Raw genomic sequence first — 15415 nt, 5'->3', positions numbered from 1 at the left:
CAGTACCTGACCCCGACTTCGGCAAGGGAACCATGGGTCGAGACATGTATATATCTTCTAGAACATAATCGGCAAGAAGATAGCTTGGTGGCATCCGAATTCCGTTACGGTGATCGCTCTCGTCATGGTTTATAGTGTTTGCGGCACGGCAGGCCCCGCCTGCTTGTAATTGACACACTCTGTAGAGCTGGATTCACTGCTCGCGTCAAATTTGAGACCTCTACTTGCTCAGATCCTACGCATCTGACCATCCTTTTTGGATGGTCTTCTTTTCCAGTGTTCTTAAGTCCACAAAGTCGTTGTTTCAAACAGTCTACGCACATCGAGAATAAGCTGAGGAGAACAGCATCTCATCGAGGAGTGCATGGGGTCTGCTGGCGATCTGAGTTAACCCGGACCAAATTGTTTGAGCCAAGTGGAACTCAATCATATTTATGTCGACCCTGACTACGCTGAGGGCGATGACTTGCCTCTATGATGCATACTGTGGCCTGTTTATGGTTACTTCAGCTCACCTGCTTGCCAGATTAGCGTTGAATCTAAGGTACAACTCCAGACTAAGACGGGCAGCAGCAATGCTCTGCTGACGAGACCCGCCCCTGATTCCTGCCCTGCAGGCCTCATTTTTATCTTATCAATCCATCTACAAAGCCGTCTTAATTGTACATCGGCTTCCAAGTGCTCAGTACTCCCACTTGCAAAAGATTGGCTTGATCCTATTGAGTCCGCGGATGATTTGTTCGGATTACCGTGCAATCATGCACACCACAGCCCTATGCTGGTTCAGACAATATGATGGCAACAGAGGCATATTAACAAATGACGTACATATATTGAATAGGCCATGATGATTCGATGGTATTTCTGCACTTTGTACGAGGCAAGAAGCCCAAGATTGTTGAGAAATCATGTGTTGCTGCCTGACAAGGCTGGGAAACAGTCTATATATGTGCTTTCTCTTCTCTTCGCAAATATGGAATTCAGCAACAAAGTTATCGCTCGGCTCCTTGGCGCGTCAGACACAAATAAAAATTACAAGTGTCTCAAATATCTGAGTGTCAACAATGTCTGATAGACCTGAACAACCCCAACAGCCTCCTGGCGCCGAGGAACGCTACCGTGAGGCCCACAGGGAGCACGCCGTTGCAAGACTTGAGGGTTCAGCCGCTCCTGTACCAAACCCTGAGGACAGCAGCACTGTATGTTTTATATTACTCCACATCTTAGACTAAGACTCAGTGGCTAACAATTCCTCCACAGTGGCAGGGCGCTTCGAACGCGAGACAGACAAGGCGTGAGGGGCTTGATGTCACCGACTTCGTGGCCGGTCGTGGTGGCAATGGGAATTAGTCTAGTGTCATGCGAGCTTTGAACAGACTTGGAGTAGAGATGGTTGTCAGTTACGCAATGTACTCGATAGAGCCATCTACCAGCGTTGCAGGAGGAAATTACAGGTTCCAATGACAATGATAATACCTGGACTGCATGTGCAGTAGTCACAAGCAAGCTTTCTCTAGTTGCATTTTGCGATCGAGAACCCGCTGGGGTAAGGAGGTGGTCGTCCAGGCAGGCCCCGTCCGATCCACCGCCTCCGATCTATCGGATGCAGGGTATTTACATAATGGTGTTTTCCAGAAGCTTGCTCGTTCTAAAAGTACAAGAAGCGACGGCCGCAGCTTGGCTGTCGTTGATCTGCAAAGTAGAAAGGCGCTCGCATCATTTTGTCTTATTCCAAAAAAATCAATACAAAATCCAGACCATCTCCGAGGCTATTGACCATGTTCTCGCCTACTGTGAATATTACGAAGATTGGGCCCCTTGCAATCTTTTTTACTAGCACTCTCCAGAAACTCATCGTCACCCTTGTGGCCTTCTCAACTCTGGGTTTCGCCATGCCGGCTGACGGCAACAACCTACAGGCTCGTAGCGACCGCTATGGCTATTCTGATTACAACGCATGCGTTGCAGGAAAGCAGGTAACAGACTGTGTCAACATGGGCCTCAACTATAGATATTGCATTATCCCGATCCAGCAGGAGTGCCTCACGGCTTGTTAAGTAGTGTGTTATATTTCACCCGAGGGGAGATTAGTCCATAAATGAGCAACCATGGGGTTCAGTTCCTCGTTTAGACAACGTCTTGACGAGAGGTTCACCCATATGTGCTTGTTACTGTAGTAGCTAGAATCGTCACTTCCCAAATCAGGCTCTGGCCATGAGTCCTATTGAGGCAAACTTTCCTTGTGGAGCTTCAATTCAGCTTAAGCTTATACATTTCAATAAATTTCCGCAAGGGATGTATTTCAATTAAACGTGTGCTGTCTGAATTTAAACCGGAGGGACTCTTCAGTTTGCTTTAAACTTCGTTAACATTCAGTCCCATTTTCGTGGATGTGGCAATTGAGTCCAGGTACACGAAGCGTATCTCTTCCACCTGAGGCCCACGATTGGCAGACTTGCAGTGACTTTGTCAGGCACGAAACGACACAATTTCGATGGTATCCACCGAAATGGACACTCCCCACGGTAAAGCTATCATCAGCTATTCCAGCCACTATACTACGCGGTGTGCTTGCCACTCATCGAAGAGCCGTGTGCCTTGTTATATGCTGTTTGAGATTTTATCTGCATCGATTCAGGGCCTTGAGGCCTTCACACCTTGTGGACGAATCATTTGAATACGAAAATAGATGGGATGGCATTGACGTTGCCGACAGGATCTGGGCATTCCAACAGACATCTGACGAGAAACCATATCCGGTGCGCGATATCGGCCCGCCTACTTGGGTTGAGGAACAGCGTCTTCTTCGAGCTTTCTGGCGTCTGCAGCTATTTCGTGACTTAAAGAATGCTGCTCAAACTTCTCGTCTTGGCTGGCCGGATGATGACGTCAAGAAATTTGAGGAGAGCACCGTTGTCCAGTTGCATGATGTTCCTTACTGGGCACTGGGACACGCCCCTGACATCTTATTTGAACTACATGTATACTCTTGGGCCGTCATATTTGAGCACCAACTAATCTGGTCGGTCGTGAATTACACCGAGGAAGATAAAGAGACGATTACAGCACCGAAGTTCTTACAGACGAGGAGAGACTGGTCCACTCCTGTTAAGAGAGAGGGAGACCAGGAGACCCTGGACGGTTTCTCATCAGCAACCTACAATTTCTTCTACGTGGTCACAGGCCCGAAGAGCAGCTTCAAGTGGAATGGACGGTCGTCACCATTACTATATGTCTCCTTTAAACCTTTTAGGCGCTTGGGTTTTGCCATTTGGTCCGCAGAAAGAATGTTTGCTTATGGTCTCTTACAATCTGTAGAAGGAGGCGGCTTGGATGATCAAGAGCCTTTTCCCCGTAGCTCAGTACTTCTGGCCTGGAGAAGGGTCCTTGGAAGTGATGAACGGGCGGAAGCGCAGAAACGATTTGAAGAAGTCGTCGAATTTTGCACTCGACCGGAGTCAGATTTCGAATACAACTCAGACCCAGAATGGAGTTATCCTGCTCAACCTACTTCTTTTGGTGAACCGAATTATCAGTATCATTGAAGAGGTCTTGAGAAGCAGCAATTCCGCAGTCGTACCGAGCCATGACAGTAGCTTAATACATGAGAATTATACCCATTTGAACTGAGCACATTTCGAACTCAATCATGATCATGGAACTCTCACCGGTAATAGACAGAACCTTCGAGGCCTCGAAGAAATAACATGCCATTTGCCATTCAGTAAATCTGCCTCTAATGGACTAACATCTACGAACCTGGCAATGGAGGATGATTCATAAAATGGAATTGCAATATCTATTCTAGAGGCCCTCGTTCCTCCAAGAAACTAATGCAACCTAAGATAATAGTGTGGGGGCCTTTCGCCAACTACGGCAGCTCCCGCAGTCACTTACCCAACTGAACCATTCAGGATTCCGTAGCGGCTGGACTCCACACAAAGAGCGCCTTCTCAACCTTATCTGGAGGATGAACCCCTCCTTCTTCTCACTCTCGCAACGATGAGAGAGATGGCGCAGCTATTTGGAGGCTTTTGCCATCATGACCAGCAACCGTGGAGCTGACATTTTAGACCCGGTTGATGCGTTCTTTGCTCGCTGCGACTTGCCCGTGAGCATACGAGCACAATGCTGGGACTTTGTCCGCTCTCGGTTTCCTAATGTGGAAATCCAGGAAGCTACATCACAAGGTTACTGCTCGTATACCTTCTGTGTAGGCCCAGACACTATTGTTCAATTTCGCCCTCCAGCTCACCGGCTCGACATTGCGCTCGCAAACTCCGCAAGTAAGGTATATGGGATAATCGCGCCGAAGACAGCTTATCTTGGATCCTTGGCTGGCTCGGGTGAGATATCGCAGTCTCACTTGAAACATGGAGTCGAGGCTGGTCATACGGAACACGATATTGAGGACACTCTGTTTTACGTGTACTCCCTGACTAGGCTTCCAGGAATTACATTGGCGGAGTTCCACACATCTCGTTGTACACCTTCACTAAGCGAAGTGTATATCAGTACCCATCGGAAGTCTCTGATTCGTGACTTTGCTGCCTTCATAGCGACCGGTTGGCAGCATTCTCGCGCTCAGCATATCACACCAGCAGTTCTACCAAAAGGCAAAGTTGGTGCTTCTATCAGATTGCGGCTAGAGTCAAATGCGAAGGTCGCTGCCTGTGCGATTTCTACCTTTTGTCGAATCAGTGATTCATAACTTGCCCTCAATCGAGTCGCTCCCTTGGACGCTAACTCATGGGGACATTGTTCCATCCAATGTCATGGTGGACGCAACAACTCCAGGCCAGCTTCGTCTCTGCGGCCTTTTGGATTGGGCGGAGGCAGAATACCTTCCCTTTGGCGTCGGCCTCTACGGAGCAGAAGAGCTATTGGGCTTTAAGGTTGCCAATGGCGACTTTCATTATTTCCCAGATGCCGATGCATTACGCGAGGTGCTGTGGTCAGAACTCGCCGTCAAAATACCAGAACTAAGGGACCCGACATTGCGAATGCGTAACTTGATTAAATCAGCAGAGAATCTAGGCATGTTCCTTTGGCATGGGATTGCGTTCGACAATGGCAAGTTAGATCGGGTGGTAGAAGAGGGCAAGGACGACGAGGAGATCAGAAGGCTCGACCTCTTCTTCTCACGGCGAATGGCTTTTCAAGGAAATATGTTAGCAGTAAATGCAGACCGCGGTCAGGCCTCTAAATCAGTGGGGGATTCATCGATTAGTGCGACATTGGCCTCTGTGACGCGTTTGAGGTCTGGCCTGTCTCTCGGGAAACTCTGAAGGATAGCACTAAACGATGATTTATTTAGATCTACAAGAGCCTTTACGAGATCAGGTAAATGTTGTATTGATTTCAAGGTGTTTAGAGAACAGTGCATCGTTGCTGTTATTTAGCATGTCGATGAAGTCACTTATACCGATCTATCATGTAGTCTGGTCTCAAGTATTGTTTTTTTAAAATTAGATTTTAAAATAACCCACTATCTTATATCACTTAAACGCCATAGTGACCGTCAAGACGGTTTTAAATCAAGAAATGAGATTTCAAGTCCGTCACTCTTCCGGCTGCTGTTCAAGGAAATCGAGTCAGTTAGTGAGTGGACCCAGCAACATCGGCACCGAAGCGGGAGCGCCGTTCCAGCAGCTTCTACGGGCCAAGGCCGGGATTTAGTGGCTTTAACGGCCAAGTGCGGGGCTGTCCATCGTCAGTCGCGGAGGAGTTGTGCATCGGCACCTAGACCGGCTAATGGGGCAGCACGCCTTACTAGCATAAATGATGGGAGGCTTAAACTTGGCACTGATCTATGTGATATCACATACCCAGAATACCTTCAGAGTGTTCCACTCTATTCTGTGAAAGCTGCTTCATCTGCAATTGTCAGAGCTCAAACATGGCGAGTGCAGCTTGTAACGAATTGCCGCCTGTCTCGACAGAATACACCACTAAGGGCAGGTATGAGACTATCGGGGATATCAAGACTTGTGAGCTCCCGTATACTTGCTCTTCATGGCATTGAATGTTTTAGGATATCGCTCACACAGTGATAGACATTGTTGGACCTGAAGATGCGACCAAGGCAGTCATAGACATTTATGATGTCTTTGGTCTTGCGCCGCAAACTTTACAAGGTGCAGATCGCCTGTCTGAGCATATTGGCACCTTAGTACTGGTTCCAGACTTCCTGCTTGGTATATATGCTCAGGCTGCTTGGTTCCCCGTTGATACGCCTGAGAAGCAAAAAGCAATGAGCGACTTCAGAACCGGGCCTGCGGGAATTGAAGCCAATGTTGAGAGACTCTTGAAGTTTCGCAAGGCGCTTTCCGAAAAGTACCCTGCCGTAGACGACCACACTGCTGTTGGCGGCCTTTGCTGGGGAGGGTATGAGCCCACGTTGCATTTCATATCATTCAAAGTAGCTGATTCGGGTCACAGTAAGGTCGCAGTCATCGCAGCCGGGCCAGGAAACGAGGGCCTCGGAAGGAAGTTCACAGCGAGCTGGACAGCGCACCCAGGGTGAGTGAAATCGCGAATTACGAATTCCAAGAAGTGGCTCGACTGACAACAACAACTTAGTGGACTGGACGCCAAGGATGGCGAGGCTCTCACAGTTCCACACATCTTGCTCGCTTCGCCAGGCGAGCCGGCAGATGTCGTTGCAAAGTACAAAGAGATCCTCTCACAGCCAGGCAAGGTAGGCCATGTCGAGACTTACGGAGACATGTTCCACGGATGGATGGGCGCCAGAGCCAAGCTGAATGACGAGACCAACGCTCGGCAGTATGAAAAGGGCTATAAGCAGGTGGCCGAGTTTCTTGCCAAGTATATTTGAGTTTCGTGCCGATTCGGTAGGACAAGACGAGGTCTTTTAACCTGATGAGGAGCTATGGCGTCGATCGATTTACTATTCTGCAGGAATGTTCAGAATTAAATAAGCCAATTCATTCCCATTTTAGACAAGCAACCTAGAAAGCTGTTCCAATAGCCGCTTCACATCGTAATTTGCTTTTGGTATGCGCCGTTGATGTTAGGTATTAAGCTTGTTCGCCGATTGCTACCTTGTTGACTGAGTGGGGCCTATTTGTACTATTTTGCCTGCCGGAATCCGAAGTGTGGCTGGTGCACCTTAAAGTTACACCCAAAGGTCCCGCCATGCGCTCAGAAACCTTCGTTCTGCTATATCATCATAACGATCCCTGCGCACGCGCCCAGGCACCATGAGCAAACCGGGGCTTTCTTTCGGCCTGAACCTCACCAAAAAGCCCGGCCTATCGAAAGGTGTTCCCTCGAGAAAGAAACCCACCTTTGGCGGCGACGATGACTCCGATGACGAAGGCCAGAACACCTCAAAAGGGAACGAGGTCATAATATCCGAGCTAGACGATTTCTCCTCAGCATCTACCTCCAACCAAAAGACTTCCTTCAAGTCAAAAAATGGCCCACCTTCAGGGCCACCCAAGCTCAAGGCCAAAGGCGCGCCGATGACACAGTTCGGTGACCTGTCCAGCGCGCTGTCGTCGCGCAAATACGCAGAGCAAGCCGAAGAATTAGACCCCTCGGTTTACGATTACGATGCTGTCTACGATACCTTTAAACCGCAAAAGAAGGTGGAAAAGAAAGATGTGGAGCGCAAATCCCGGTACATGGCCGACGTAACGAAGGCCGCGGAGGTGCGTGAGCGCGACCGGTCGATAGCGGAGCTCAAGAAGATCCAAAGGGAGCGCGAGGCCGAAGGCGACGAATACGCCGACAAGGAGAAGTTTGTCACAGAGGCGTACAAGGAGAAACAGGAAGAGGATCGCCTGCATGAGGAGGAGGAGCGAAGGAGAGAAGAGCAAGAAGCGAAGAAGAACAAGCTGGGCGGCATGACTGGCTTTCACAAAGAGCTCCTGGAACGGGAGGACCAACGGCGGGCTGAGATCGCAAAAGCCGCAGAGGAGGTGAAGAGGACTGGCGGCAGGAAAGAGGAGCCAGAAGAAGAGGAGAAGGAAAAGACAGAAACGGACATTGCTATGGAGATCAACGAACATGGTGGTTCTATCGCCATTAACGAGGAAGGGCAAGTCGTCGACAAGAGACAACTACTTAAAGGTGGTCTAAATCTTGGCGCGAAGAAGAAACCGGAAGCCAAGAAGGAGGAAAGCCGCAATACCGGAGGCTCAGGCCCCCGCGACAGCGGAAAGGGTTACTTTGCGCCTGGAGGTAAGCAAGCTATGCGCGAGAGGCAGACTCGTATGCTTGAAGCACAACTTGAACAAGCTCTCAAGAGGTCGCGGGATGAAGAGGAAGAAGAGAGAAAGAAGATCGAACAAGAGGCAAAGACAAGGAAGACCACAAGCGAGATATCGAGTGCCAAGGAGAGGTATCTTGCGCGAAAGAGGGCGGCAGAAGAAGAGAAGAAAAAGGCTCTTGAGCAGCCACCTTAGTGTAGATATAGGTAATAGCTGTAACAAAATTCGCACTCGATTGATGCGCATCTTTTCCAAGACTGAAGAAGAGATTCGCCATATGCTCCGGGGCATCCCAAATGTTACAGTTGATACATACAAGTACATTGACCCGGCACTGACATGCTGTCTATAGCTCCCGTTCCTTTGATGTAACCGAAGTCGTAGACCATCCTACGACCATTGCTATGTTTGATGATACAAAATAACCGTCTGATTTCGCAAGCGCGCTCATAGACCCGAGTTTCCGACCTCCTGTTGTATCCTGCGTAGGTATGAAGCGTTGACCTGGTTCCAAGCTGCCATGTATTTCTCCATGCATTGAGTAACGCAAGTCTGCTCGCCGCTCGAAACGGATGTGCCGGGCTTCGGAATGCACTTCTCGAAGCAGTTCTCGTTAATCTTCTAGAGCGAGGCATTCTGGTTAGATCTAGGAAAATACTACCGGGCATTGTGATGACAACGTACCTCGATCAGCTGGCGGGCATTGTTGGTATTCGACTCTAGCAGGATCTGCTTGATAATCGCTTGCTTCACTGAGTTGGAGTCCATGTTGTACAAGACGTCGGTATTCGGCGGAGTAGATTTATGGTGACGAGATGCTCTGAGAATTACTAGCAGTTGGGGTTGAAGAATCGATGAAGCTCTGGAAAATCAATTAGTTTTAGGTGTGGCGGTGCGGCCGAATCTCTGTGGCTTGGTTTAGCTGGACAGGGGTAGCTCCTTGAAACATGTGGCAGCAACTATCAGCGAACCCCGGATTCCTGCACGGGGCGCCCGTCTAACAAAAAGGCCAGCTCACGGGTTGTGGTATAACCATTACTTACATTCCTGTCGCTGACTTTCTCTCCAAGTCGCCACGACCAGCTCCCTCGCACCTCTTCTTCTTTGTGCCACGCGCTCAGCCAAGAGTGCCTACTCTTTTCTTTGTTTCGCTTCTTATTTCTGGTCAGCAGGCTTGCAATTTCACTTTAGCAGACGATGTGGTTTTCTACGTCGTTGTCAGCCCTGTGGCTGGCAACGTTGGCTTGGGGAGCTGTCAGGCAAGACGAGGATGGCAACGTCAAGAGCATAGGCGTGCGTTTCACCCTTTCATGGCCACCGAATTGCAATCTCAGCGTTGCTAACATGAGAACTTAGTTGAGAACACATACTCTAGTTCAGGTTCGATCCCCTCTCCTGATGTCATGTCTCACGCGACCGAAGCTTGGACTAACATCGCGACTTCCAGCCCTACCTCGATTCCGACATGCAGAGTCGGTGGTACGACTTTGGAGGCGACACGATCATCCGAACGGACCAGTGCGTCTTACCTTAGGCTCGTGTACAGTTTCAGTATTTAATTTGTGGCTTGCAGATACATCCGTCTTTCTTCAGATCGACCGTCGCAGAACGGCTGGCTCTTCTCAAGAGTGCCATTGACCGCCACGAATTGGGAGATTGAGGTCGAGTTCAAGATACATGGCAAGAATCAGCTATATGGTGACGGTTTTGCCATGTGGCTCACGAAGCAACGGGGGCAGGTTGGACCAGTCTTTGGAAGCACTGACAACTTCGAGGGTCTCGGGATCTTCTTCGACACGTACAAGAATAACAGGCCCGGCGTCGTATTTCCCTACGTCATGGCCATGTTCGGCGATGGGAAGACCGGATACGACAAGGACACGGACGGAAAGAGCACCGAGTTCGCTGGCTGCTCTGCCAGGGGCATCCGACATGCCAGTGTTCCAACGAAGTTCCGCTTGACTTACTTCCAAGACAAGTACCTGAAGCTCGAGCTCCAGTATAAGTCGGAGGACGAGTGGACGCTATGTTTCGAGACCAACGAACCCCCAGCAATTCCCCAGGTTGCGTATCTCGGCTTCAGCGCTGAGACGGGCGAGCTGAGCGACAACCACGATATCATCTCCATCAACGCCAAGAATCTCTACACCTCTCAACCGACCGGCCGCCCCACCCCTGGTAGCGGACGAGGAAGGAAATCTCCTCCGCCAAAGACGGGCGGTAGCTGGACATGGTTCTTCATGAAGATCATATTCTTCTTCTTGGTTGTTGGAGGAGGCTATGTTGGCTACACGGCGTGGAGAACAAACCAGAAGCGGTCGCATCGATTTTAAGCCATGGAGACGAGTCTGGATGCCGATGAATAGGAGTTAGGGAGAATTCAAGAAAAAGTACATAAAACATGCATGCCCAGGCAAGGGTCGGCTTTTTTCGTTTGTTGTCAAAGCTCATGAGCTCCTCCTACGACATTTGTATGATATGATTGATATTCGCAATCGCAAATTGTTCAACGCAATCAACGCAGTTCCTCTGCTGAGGGCCTTACTGGTCTCAGTTCATGGCATTATGATCTCGCAGGATCAGACACGAGCTGATGAGGCCCAAAGCAAAACACTCCAGTCTCTATTTTGTTTTGCTTCACGTTGTTCGATATTGAGCCGATTTTGATAGACCCTTATGGTATGGTCTTCTGATTTTTCAGGAGAGAAATCATATGCTACGCAAGTGTCGCATTGACGAAGGACCAAGGATTGCTTTGAGGCATATAGATGGTGCCGGACAGGGTTCGCACACTCTTATCAGATGATATAGACGAGGTATAATTGCCTCCTGCATGTGCGCATTTTTGCATGCATGAGTGGGAATATGTTATTAATACGGAAGGGTCCGAAGGGACTCGCCTTCTGCGAGCTGAGACTCCCTACCACAGGCACTACATACCCAGCTTGCATTAATTATCAAGATGATGCACTTGGATCACATGTCCTCATCTGCAACAATCTCTCCGCAGTGGGATACACTTGATCAGTAAGAGTGGCGTTATTAAGCAGACCATGCACAAGACTCGAGCATATCAGACAGGTGGGCGGGCTGGTTCCCTTAAGAATCGGCAGATATGGCAGAATACGTGCGCAAACATATGGGCCTAGTATTTGACATGCTGCACAAGTGAGAAGCCACCCCTGCCGCACGAGTCCGAGTTTATCGAGTTTCTTAAAAGTATCGAGATCGGGGAGACCGCGCACAGAGGCTCCTCCTCTCCACAACACTTGCATGCATGCAGGATGTGCTGGGAAGGCAGAGGGATCAGCGCTGATCTGAGAGGTTGAGCAGCCGAGAGCTGCCCCGAGATAGGCCTGGTTGCTTTCTTATTCTCGCATCGGCGGTCCAGTAAGCGTATGACGACTTTGCAGGCTATCGAGGGACATGCAGTCAGTCTTCACTCTACCGCCGCCGTGCAGCGCAGTTCTGTCTTTAGCCTCCTGCAACCCCGCCAGTTATGATGGCCTGAACAGACGGACATTGAGAGACAAGTGGAAATGACGATGGTGGTACCTTTGACGGTGAGGCGCTAGACCTGGAGGGGGTGGTCTTGGTCGATCGGAAGGGATAGCAACCCCACCATCGCCTGGTCTTGCCGATGCAGTTTCCAGCTCGCCTTGTCTTTTTACCTGACCCTTGCCCGTCTTTCTGCTTGCTTCATTGCCTGATTGATTGACTTCTTGATTGTGCTGCTGTGCTGTGATTACTATGTAACTCATGAATGCTCTGTACTGCGGTTTGTAGGTAGACAGGCGAGCGGTGCATATCCCTCGAGCCAACTTGATCAACATTTCGAGTCCAGAGGTTGGAGGTTATCCTCTCTACCTCTACCTCTACCTACCCACCACCTACTTACTTCACCATCTCACTTCTCTTCACACCAGAAGTACCCAGAGCGAGAGCCAGTGCCTGTCACAAGCCGTCGATTTGTGCCCAGTGTCTCTCTCCGTGTCCAGCTGAACTGTCCGTTTCTCTTTGAGACAATCAAAGCTCTTATTCTTGAACGAAGCTGGATTTGATCACTGTCAATTCATCTGCAAATCAACCAATCTCGGCCCTCCAATCGCTTCCCCTCCTTCCAGATTCCATCTGGGCAGGTTCCGGCCAAAGGCCTCTCTGGTTACCTTTACAAAGTAACTTGTTAGTTATCTGTCTGCCTTTCTGTGTGTCCGAACCGGAAGTGGCCCAGTCCCGCGCCTGAAGCCCCGCCCGCCCATCTCGACGCCTACCTTCCGCAGCTCCCCAGCTCTCTCTTGTGCAAGCTTCCTGGCCCCGCCGGCTCCAAATCCAGCCCAAATCCTACCTGCGTACCTCCTCTGCCTCCCGACGCTTGATTTCTGCATCTTTCCTATCCCAACTCAACGAGTCGCCTCAAGGCTGTTTGGCATTGCAGTCGTCTGGCGACAATTGATCTCTTGCTGCATCATTGCCGTCTCGCAGCTTCCAATTGCTCCTCAAGCTCGCTGCATTTGGTGGATTGGATAGCGCTTTCCTCTGGTGACGACATCAGGCCTGGCCCGTCAGCCCATTAACACACCCACGCAGCTAGCTTTGGAAAGCACCGTCCACTACGAGAGAAGAGTTCACGGCTTTTCTCCTTTCCTCCAAAGATCGTCAAACGACCGAGTCGCCATCTTTTTGTCTATTTGCCAAGGCTCTTATACTTCAGCGCCATTCTTTGTGTGTTCCGGTCTCATCTGCTACCGTCTGAAGTGTGCCCCGTATCGGGTTAAAGGTGCATTGCCGCAAAGAAAGAAGACGGAAGGAACAATCGACCTCGCAGACCCCACCTGCCCCAGTCCGGCTTCCGTCGTTGATGCACAGCTTGTGTATCCTTCCCAGATCATCACTCGAGGCTGGATTCTGTCAGGGAGAACGCCGCTGGTGAAGCCTCATTCGGCGTTCCAACTCTTCACTTGTCTCTGTCGCCCTAAGCTTTTGCAGGCTGCTCCACCGTCAACCATCTCCCAGAGAAGACCTCCTGGTTGTAACTGGATCCCAGCACTGGCACTTCACTCTCTTTGACGCCTTCAACACCAACATCCCCGACTCACCACACGCACTTTCCCCAGCTGTCACGTACCTGTAGTTGGGCTACAGACCTCTAGCCTTTACCGTTCCCGATATACTTGATGCCTACCCTCGGTTTCCTCAAGAAAAAAAGGACCAGGGAGGGCGCCTCAGACCCCTCCTCAGCTAGTCAGCCCACAAGCCCCGTCACGCCGACTGCCACAAGAGCCTTCGATTCGGGCGCCGCTCCTGCCTCCTCCAATTCCAGCTCTTCGCAAGCAGCTTCGCAACTCATAGGCGCTTCAGCAAATAGACCCGTGTCGCAGGGCGAGAAACAGCCAATGAACACCTCCTCGACTCTTCAACAACCGCCCTACGCTCCACCTGCTCATACACCTTCGCCAGGCACAGAGCCGCAGAACCTACCGAGCATCTCTAACCTAATCCATCCGCCTCAACAGGAGGGCGTGTCACCTTCGTTCCATCAACAACAAGCGCAGTCTCGATTCCCCCCTCCTCCCACAAACGGCGGGGTCACCGGCGGCGCCTCACAGCCATCCAGCATGCCGCAACAACAGCAATTCGCGCAACCCCCGCAAGAGCTCAGGGTCACGAAGGGCAAATACTCTCTGGCGGACTTTGACATATTACGGACCCTCGGCACCGGTAGTTTCGGCCGAGTCCACCTAGTCCAGTCGAAACATAACCAGCGGTTCTATGCTGTGAAGGTACTGAAGAAGGCGCAAGTCGTTAAAATGAAGCAAGTTGAACACACGAATGATGAGAGAAAAATGCTGGGAGAGGTCAAGCACCCCTTTCTGATCACGCTGTGGGGAACCTTTCAAGACTCAAGAAATCTCTACATGGTAATGGATTTCGTGGAGGGCGGCGAGCTGTTCTCGTTGCTGAGAAAGTCTGGTGTAAGTTGGATGGAAAGCCTCTCAAACAGGGGCTTCAAGCTGATGCAATTCTAGCGCTTCCCCAATCCCGTTGCCAAATTCTATGCTGCTGAAGTGACCCTCGCCCTCGAGTACCTTCACTCGCGAAACATCATTTACAGGGACCTCAAGCCAGAGAATCTGCTCCTTGATCGCCACGGACACCTGAAGATAACGGACTTCGGGTTCGCGAAACGGGTGCCAGACAAGACATGGACGCTTTGCGGCACTCCCGACTATCTAGCTCCAGAAGTTGTTTCCAACAAGGGTTACAACAAGTCCGTTGACTGGTATGATTCCTTGTTTCGAGCCCTATACCCGCCGTTTCTGACACAGCATGCGATAGGTGGTCATTAGGCATTCTAATCTATGAAATGCTGTGTGGATATACCCCTTTCTGGGACAGTGGATCTCCAATGAAGATCTACGAGAACATCCTCAGGGGCAAAGTGAAGTATCCAGCATACATCAATCCGGACGCTCAAGACCTCCTGGAGCGATTGATCACTGCCGACTTGACCAAGAGATTGGGCAATTTGTATGGAGGGTCGCAAGATGTGAAGACGCACCCTTGGTTTGCTGAAGTGACCTGGGACAGACTGGCGCGCAAGGACATAGATGCACCTTACACGCCTCCTGTCAAGGCTGGTGCAGGCGATGCAAGCCAGTTCGACAGGTACCCCGAGGATCCAGAACGATACGGCCAAGGAGGTCATGATGAGTAAGTCGATGGAAACAAGCTATATGCCCGGGTGACTAACAAGAACTAGATATGGCCAATTGTTTGGCGACTTCTAAGTGGAACGACCCAAGGTTCCCTTGCGCATATTATCGTGTAGGTGCCGCTATGTGCCCGACAATATTGCAATCGACAACTTTCATTGTGATGTCAATGGCTTGGTCTGGGAACAGAGGTCTGGCTACTCTACTGGCGTTTGTGTTTGAATTGACATATGTGGTAAAGAAGCATGGTAGCCACGTTCCACTTCCCGCATTGGATGATGCGAAATGGCAAGGCTGGTTGGGTCATGGTTAGGGGGTCACATATTGTGAGTTTCAAGGGTTTCCAAGGCCTTCATCGGGATTGAAAGAGGTTGGAAAAGGGAGAGCAAGATGACTTACCATGGTAGAAATGGGCTTGGGAGACGGGACGAGTGCCTATAACCTACATATGCCTAACAGACAGGG

At 50.3% G+C, this 15415-nt stretch overlaps 5 protein-coding genes across 5 annotated transcripts; 4 read left to right on the top strand and 1 right to left on the bottom strand.

Annotated features, from left to right (window-relative positions):
* Nucleotides 1-6253: 6253 nt before the first annotated feature.
* Nucleotides 6254-6838, top strand: UCRPA7_358 (putative dienelactone hydrolase family protein; the record flags this gene model as incomplete). Its single annotated transcript, XM_007912954.1, has 3 exons — nt 6254-6387; nt 6442-6522; nt 6583-6838. 3 exons carry the CDS (start codon nt 6254-6256, stop codon nt 6836-6838), a joined length of 471 nt encoding a protein of 156 aa, XP_007911145.1.
* A 385-nt stretch (nt 6839-7223) lies between these two features.
* Nucleotides 7224-8432, top strand: UCRPA7_357 (putative coiled-coil domain-containing protein 55 protein; the record flags this gene model as incomplete). Its single annotated transcript, XM_007912953.1, has 1 exon — nt 7224-8432. One exon carries the CDS (start codon nt 7224-7226, stop codon nt 8430-8432), a length of 1209 nt encoding a protein of 402 aa, XP_007911144.1.
* A 252-nt stretch (nt 8433-8684) lies between these two features.
* UCRPA7_356 (putative mitochondrial import inner membrane translocase subunit tim13 protein) lies at nt 8685-9005 on the bottom strand (the record flags this gene model as incomplete). Its single annotated transcript, XM_007912952.1, has 2 exons — nt 8685-8858; nt 8922-9005. The coding sequence occupies 2 exons, from the start codon at nt 9003-9005 to the stop codon at nt 8685-8687; spliced, it is 258 nt and encodes an 85-aa protein (XP_007911143.1).
* Nucleotides 9006-9434: 429 nt separating this feature from the next.
* On the top strand, nt 9435-10570 carry UCRPA7_355 (putative vesicular integral-membrane protein vip36 protein; the record flags this gene model as incomplete). The annotated part of the gene is made up of 4 exons (XM_007912951.1): nt 9435-9530; nt 9594-9617; nt 9685-9755; nt 9811-10570. 4 exons carry the CDS (start codon nt 9435-9437, stop codon nt 10568-10570), a joined length of 951 nt encoding a protein of 316 aa, XP_007911142.1.
* A 3282-nt stretch (nt 10571-13852) lies between these two features.
* Nucleotides 13853-15025, top strand: UCRPA7_354 (putative camp-dependent protein kinase catalytic subunit protein; the record flags this gene model as incomplete). The annotated part of the gene is made up of 4 exons (XM_007912950.1): nt 13853-14209; nt 14264-14517; nt 14574-14948; nt 14998-15025. 4 exons carry the CDS (start codon nt 13853-13855, stop codon nt 15023-15025), a joined length of 1014 nt encoding a protein of 337 aa, XP_007911141.1.
* Nucleotides 15026-15415: the final 390 nt, after the last annotated feature.

This window comes from Phaeoacremonium minimum, assembly GCF_000392275.1.
Source record: "Phaeoacremonium minimum UCRPA7 unplaced genomic scaffold PA7_03_scaffold_27, whole genome shotgun sequence".
Classification (NCBI taxonomy): Eukaryota; Fungi; Ascomycota; class Sordariomycetes; order Togniniales; family Togniniaceae; genus Phaeoacremonium; species Phaeoacremonium minimum.
The sequence above is the reverse complement of the archived record's forward strand: the minus strand, read 5'-3'. Positions and strand labels throughout refer to the sequence as shown.